This window comes from Homarus americanus, unplaced genomic scaffold (assembly GCF_018991925.1).
Source record: "Homarus americanus isolate GMGI-L3 unplaced genomic scaffold, GMGI_Hamer_2.0 scaffold57980, whole genome shotgun sequence".
Taxonomy (NCBI): domain Eukaryota; kingdom Metazoa; phylum Arthropoda; class Malacostraca; order Decapoda; family Nephropidae; genus Homarus; species Homarus americanus.
In genome coordinates this window covers 10,554,321-10,561,454 of record NW_024716703.1, presented here as the reverse complement: position 1 = coordinate 10,561,454, position 7,134 = coordinate 10,554,321, and the positions used below count along the sequence as shown (strand labels likewise).

Sequence of the window (7,134 nt, the reverse complement as noted above, 5' to 3'; positions counted from 1 at the left end):
ACGTCATTTAGTAAACACACTATTCTGTATGGTTATTATCCAAATTGCCTTACACTATGCACGTATGTAGTTCACAACATTTCACCATAATACAAATAATCACCGCTCTTTCACTCACATGTGCGGACTTATAATTCCACTTAACTCCGAGTATCGCTCTAAGTAACTCCTGGTTATAGCTAGTGTGTGTACACTTGAAGGGGCAGAACGATACTGTCAGCCAGAGGCGTCTCTAGCCCTTATCTATAATCATAACAACAAAATGCTTGTTGTGCGTTCACGAACATTTGGCGAGGCGCGGCCACCGGCCACCACCCATCACATGGTATGTGAGTCAGAGAGGTTGCGGCGTACCATGTTTGTGCTATTATCTGAGTGGATGCGTTCAGGAGTACCTCTGAGTGCCATGAAACGGGTGATCCCATTGATGAGAGCGTCGGCATCAAGAGAGTTGAGCACTTCCAGATGGACTGCACGGGTTGTCAAGCATGAACAGACACTCATAGCCCATAGCCCTTGTCTGTCTTGCGCCCTTGTTTGGTCTGGAACGGACCAAAACAATCCAATTGTCAGGGCTGTAACGAGCAGGATGGTTGTCCGCCGCTCGTTTGCTTGTTCGCGGCCCCCACTAAAGGGGGGGGGGTGGTAGACGGAGGTGAGAACGTCGCTGCTGCCTCGTCGCACACAGGACACTACCCAGCCGTCAACACAGCTGTACTTGCACCCAGCTGTTCGTTCAAATTCTGGTTGTGTGCTCATCTGAGGTCCTGGGCTCGTGGGCTGATTCCCCAGTCCTTCACTATTCGGCTGTCAATCTCCGGACACCTGCTCCAGCTACTACCGCGGCTACCACGTCATCGCCATTTCCTCCACGCCCTATCCACCGTCCGTGCCCTGATGTCTCTCCTATGTGGCAAGACATCACCCTCCAACGCAGGCGCCAAGTGAGGAAGCTGCCCTGGACTTTCCCCCTGTGAGAGGACCACCGCGTTATCGGAACATTCCAGCAGGCTGTCGTCGTCGGAAATATCTATACATTGTTTGACTCCAGTAATTGTTTGACTCCATTAATTGTTGACTCCCGTAATTGTTTGACTCCCTTAATTGATTGACTCCATTAATTGTTGGCTCCCGTAATTGTTTGACTCCTTTAATTGTTTGACTCCCTTAATTGTTGGCTCCCATAATTATTTGACTCCCATTAATTGTTTGACTCCCTTAATTGTTGACTCCTGTAATTGTTTATATGATATTTGTGAGTGGTGTCAGTTTTTGTGTTTATTTTCCTACTAAAGAGATGTCAATCTCTAACGGTTGTTTGTTATCCCTCGGAAAACCATGGTTCTTGACTTTCCTCTTATAAGATCCTGATTAGGCTGGCAAGGGATTTCTATCCCAAAGTCCCAGGCCTTTACACCAATCCTGTGAAGGCAAAGGCAGGCTTTCCTGGGCAGGTCCGATCTGCTGACAGCACGGCTTCCCTTTGATGCATGGACACCCAGTTGTTGCGACGGCAGACAGTGCATGCCTTGGAAATCTTATCCAGGAGACCACGTCACTTAGGTATCCAGAAATTTTTATGCAACAATGAAAGCGTGTGCTCCCTTCCAGAATGTCCTGCATGTACTGCATGTGTTCCTCGTACAATTAGCGTAGTCACCGGATGATCACGTGGGAGCAGTATTGCCCCATCATGTGTTGCCGCCCATTCACGCGCAGTCTTCCTCCAACCCTCATCAGGCCATATTCAAACATGTGTCAACCTTTTCTTTGCAATGAGCCTCATTTCTTGTTGGTATCGCTCTCTCTGCATCACTCTAAAAATTGCTGTCTTGGCGTGGCGTAACTCTGCCACACTTAACACGGTGATGTTTGTTGTTGGTGTTTTATCTTTGAGGACGTTGATAACGCTCCGGATCCAAGCTACTCCTCTTTGAAGCTGGAGCCAAAAAGAGTACCTTTCCCATAGGCACTGCAAGGGTTCTTTGGTCCTGTTTACTATGGAGGTCAGTGAAGTCACGTCCCCTTTCACTTCACGATCGCCCTTGAGCTCCATGTCAACCTGTGGTCCCTTTGACCAATACTCGGGAGGTAGCCTTATAAACCTTGGACCCTGGGTCCAACGACAATTCTCCAGTATCTGAGAAGAGGTTACTCCTCGTGTTGCATCATCTACCGGGTTCTGCTCTGAGCTGACATGTCTCCATTGCTTCATGTCCGTGACTTCTCTTATAGCCAATACTTTTTTGGCAACAAAGGTGTGGAAACGTTTCCCAGCGTTACCAATATACTTCAACACCATCATACTGTCCGTCCAAAACACAGAGTCCGCCAGTGGTACACTGAGTTCATGTTGCACTGTTGTGTCAGCATGTGCTGCCAGTACGGAGGCACAAAGTTCTAGCCGTGGTATGGTTTGTTGCTTTAAAGGTGCTAGTCAGGCTCTGCCGCACACAAAGGAACAGTCAATTGTTCCTTCCTGGTCTACAGTCCTCAGGTAGGTGACGACTGCATAAGATGATTGTGAAGCATTGCAGAAGTGATGCAACTGAGCAGAAGCAGTGAGGCTCAGACCAACCTGTGTATAGCAGCATGGTATCTGGAAGTCCTGCATCAGTTTCAGGTCCGACAAGCAACATTGTCAAAAGACTAGGTTGTGGTCAAGAAGAGGTATGTCCCAATTTTCTTGTCTCTTGCACTCGTTCTGGATGATGATCTTTGCCTTGGTGGTGAAAGGACAGATGGAACCCAGCGGGTCATAGACAGAGCTGACAATGCTTAGAAGCCCCCCTTTTGTCATTGGCCGGATTTGGATTTTCACCTTTGCAACAAACTGGTCCTTTTCAGTATCAGTAACAGACACAAGCAAGTCGTCTACGTAAAAGCTCTCTCTAGCTCTGGTGGTCGCTAGGGGAATTCTGAACCATATTCCTGGAAAGTTCTCTGAAATGCATAAGTAGCACAATATGGACTCCACACCCCTCCAAAGATATGCACTGTCATTCGGTAGGTAGTTGGGGTTCCCGAAAGGTCTCCATTTTCCCACCAGAGGAATCTTAGGGCATCCATGTGTTCAGGGTGCACCTTGACCTGACGAAACATGGCTTCACTATCAGCCATCAGCGCAAATGTCTCCAACAAAATCTTATGAGGACTCCAAAGAGTGTGTTGTTGAAGTCTGGTCCTGAAAGTACCTCGTTGTTTAGTGACACATTGGCAAATGTTGCAGCACAATCGAAAACAATGCGATTCTTCTCTGGTTTATTTGGATTTAGTATTGGATGATGAGGCAGATGCCAAGTTCTTCCAGGATTTGCTGTTAGTTCCTCTTTTGGCACCTTCTCCGCGAAGCCCTTAGTGATAAACTGTTAAATTTCTGCAACATGTCTTAGTTTCAGCCCTGCATTTCTTAAGAGGCGTTTTCTCAGACTATTCAGACGTCTGACAACAAGTGATCTGTTATCCGGTAGGTTAGGTGGTTTTCGCCGGAATGGAATGGGAAACTGATAGTGTCCATTTATCATCGCACCTGTCGATGACCAGAGCTGGACATCTCCTTTGTCCTCCAGCGACACTGGCGCATCAATTGTAGTTTTTTGAAAAGTCATCTCCAATTCCCAGAAGCGCCTTACTTGTGTCTCCAAACGTGTCGCAGTAGGAGGGAGAGCCGGTGGTGAGCCCATGACAGCAAGAGTAGTAAAATTTTCATGGGCCATTGGGCCATTTACTGTCCATCCGAGTTGAGTCCTCATTGCAAATGGTGCTCCATCTCGCCCTGTCCAGCACTCTAATAGAATCAAGGCTCTTGGACAGTCCTGCCCTATTAGTAGCTCAACATCTTGAACATCAGACACAGGTGGTATGATTTCTCGAAGATTTTCCCAATCGATTACATCCATAGTGGACGCTACTGAGTCTCCCAGTGACGGAGCAAGCGGTCAATCACCAGTACACCTTGGAGTAATAGTGTACGTTTAGACCTTCGCACCTGATCGCCTTTGACTTCCAAGTCTATCCCCAATGTATGTTGTCGTTCTTCATGGTTAAGAGTGTCAATAAAGAGTGACACTGGTTTTCCATACGTGTTCAATCGCTGCAGTAGACTCTTCGCACAGAAGGACCGATTACTGCCGGAGTCCAGGAGTGCATTCGTTCTTGTCGTGCGCCTTGAGTTCGGCCCCTTTACCTCCTCCTCCAACAGTGGAAGAGCCACCCTGCACTTCTTTAGTCATTGACTGGGTCCTGCTTTCTCCCTCTTGGTTGACTCTCCAGAGTCCCGATATGGTTTCTCAAGTCGGCCTCCATCTTCATGACCTCATGGCTTCTTGTCGCATCGTTCATGCCAATCATCTTATTGTGTAGGTTCCGACCTTTCTCTCTTGATGCCGTGGTTCCTCTTGATTGAGTAGTCACATGTGTCCCTAGTCCGTTCATCATGGTCACGAGACTTATTCTTATCTGTTTCTTGGCTCTGGCGTCTATATTCATACCTTTTCCTTTGCATGGACTTGGGAGAAGGGTGTAACCATCTGGAGTGTAACTCTGAACACCCATTAGTGTTACACGGTGAGTATCCCGTCGGACACGCATTGGCCTGGTGTCCCTTTCTGAGACACAGGAAGCAGTACCGCAATCGTTGTACAGTTCGGATTCTCTCAGATACTGTTATAGGACGAAACTTGTGGCATCGATTCAAGTTATGATCTTCTGAGCAGAGCGAGCAAGCCTTGCGCTCTGCGCCCATGACAACCAGCCCTACAGCACGCCTGCAAGCATTATTGTCGGCATATCGCCTATCTCTGGCTCCCCATGTTTCTGTGGATGCCTCTCTCGCATTTCCAGTACCAGCGGCTGTCTGTATAAAAACCCAGACATGTTCTAACTCTGGTTCCTTTTCTCCTTGAGCTTCAAACTCCTTCATTTTGCTTCGGTGTTTCTTGCGCAAGTGACTGGGTAACTTCTCAACCAGCAACTCTTTCCCCAACGGATTATCAACTTGCCACAGTGCACCGCTGGGCTCTAACTTACAGATACATACATTCAGCCTGTCTGCTAGGTATTGAAGTCCCACTCTATCATTAGTACGTACCGACGGGGTCAACATCAGGTCCTGAATCTGTTCACGAATAAAGGCATCTTCTCCACCAAATCGTATCTGCAGTGTTTTTAGAGCCCGTTGATAGCCGTTTTCTACAGTACTTTATGAGTATAGGTGGTCTTGAATTTCTCCAGAACAAGCCTGTAGGAGGATGCGCATCTTCTTTCAGACATCTGGATCCTGTCTACATCGTCATTGAAGCAATGCATGAAGCTCCAATACTCGAGACGGCTTTTCCCTTTGAAGGTCTCGGGAGTGTAAGGCTGACATAACCCTGTCCAGCACCTCCCATGGTTCCTTACTCTTTATCTGCAGACTGTGATGGTATAACCTTAATTTTATCAATAGTAGCCTCATTCTTGGGTGTGGTCACATCACCTTGGTTTCTTCCATGGTTCTTTTTTTCCCTCACCGGCTGATCCTCCCCCGACGAGGCCGTGCATCTGCTACAAATTTGCTCTGTTGGGCCTTCTTGACAGGGTCATTGCCCTTCCTTGTAGCTGCAGGTTTGACTATACCTTTTTTGGAGATGAACTCTTCAATGTAGCTTACCAGTCCAATGGTCGCTGGTTTCTGGGTTTTGGCTAGTTCCTGGTTGGGGTGAGTAGTGCCTATCGCTGACAGTTGGTACACTTTCCAGTTCATCTTGTTCTTGAGTTGTGTGGCCAGCTAGTAGTGGTTATTCATCATTTTCCACATCTAGATCGATTTCTTGTGGCCACTCATTATTTTCTATGTCCGCCATTTCGTCCAGTTAGGTGAGGTTGTTTGTGATTTGTGGTGGTGTATGGGCAGAGTTCAGCTGGTCCTGGCAATAGCAGCAAGTACACACTGATGTGTCTGGGGAATTGGTACAAGCGCACACTTCTGCTATGCCTTGGGAGTTGGTACAAGTGCACACTTCTGCTATGCCTTGAGGGTTGGTACAAGCGCACACTTCTGCTGTGTCCTGGGGGTTAGTACAAGCGCACACTTCTGCTGTGCCTCGGGGGTTGTGGTCTTGACACTTTAGGTACACATGCTTTAGTTGAGTAGCAATCTATGTCAGGGATAATTTGAAGTGTGAAATCAATAAGGAAATAAAAACTGAACTGAATACATAAACAATTTGGATAGAATTAACTGATGGTAGGGAAAAATTAATCATGGGAGTAATATATAGACCTCTTAATCTTGATAGGGTTAATGAACAACTTATTTGGGATGAAATGCACAGGGCATCCAGACATAGCAAAGTCTGTATAGTAGGCGACTTTAACTTAGTCAAATACATTGGACCGACCTTACTGGTAACTCAGAATCAGAGGATTTTCTTGAAACAATTCAGGACTGTTTCCTAAGTTAACATATAGCCGAACCCACCCGTGGTTATTGTAGAACTTAATGTCAGTCAAAAACTTCCATGAAATTCCCAGATTTCAAAGGGCAAACAATGATATGATGAAAAAGCAGCTGAGAGAAGGGGTTTTATGTTGGGGGAATTACATGACCTCATATGAGGTGGTAAATAATGTGACCTAACACAATGTATCCACAGAGGATGACCTCATTTTAGCAGGTGACTTGACAACAATACCCTCACAAAATATGACCAGTGAGGGTGACCTGACCACGAGATTTGAGATTGACGAGTTCCATAACAGCTTAAATAATGAGTTACTTAATGCACAAAGGCAGAATACTCGTATGCCATACAGAAAACTGAGATCATATAACAATTACCCCAAATGGAAAGCTATAGGCTATAGGTAGAAGAATAAATCGTGATGAAGTTTGCCTCCATGATTATTATAGAGTATTGACCAGTATGGGTTAAAACAGAGATAAGAAAGGCAAAGAGGATCAATGAACTTGGTAGCAAAGTCAAACCCAAAGGAATTCTTCTAAATGTATCAAACTAAAACTCGAGACAAGATTGTACCATTAGTCAGACACTGGTGAACTAAATGATAGAGACGGAGAAGTGAGCAATAATTTGAACAGATATTTTGTCATCAGTTTTCTCAACCGAAAATTAAAACATGATATCCGAGGCA

General features: G+C 46.1%; 1 protein-coding gene across 1 annotated transcript; it reads right to left on the bottom strand.

Annotated features, from left to right (window-relative positions):
* Nucleotides 1–1,747: 1,747 nt before the first annotated feature.
* On the bottom strand, nucleotides 1,748–2,639 carry LOC121858375. Its single transcript, XM_042354816.1, has 2 exons — nucleotides 2,579–2,639; nucleotides 1,748–2,376 (listed from the first exon to the last, which is right to left on the bottom strand). Exons 1-2 carry the CDS (start codon nucleotides 2,637–2,639, stop codon nucleotides 1,748–1,750), a joined length of 690 nt encoding a protein of 229 aa, XP_042210750.1.
* Nucleotides 2,640–7,134: the final 4,495 nt, after the last annotated feature.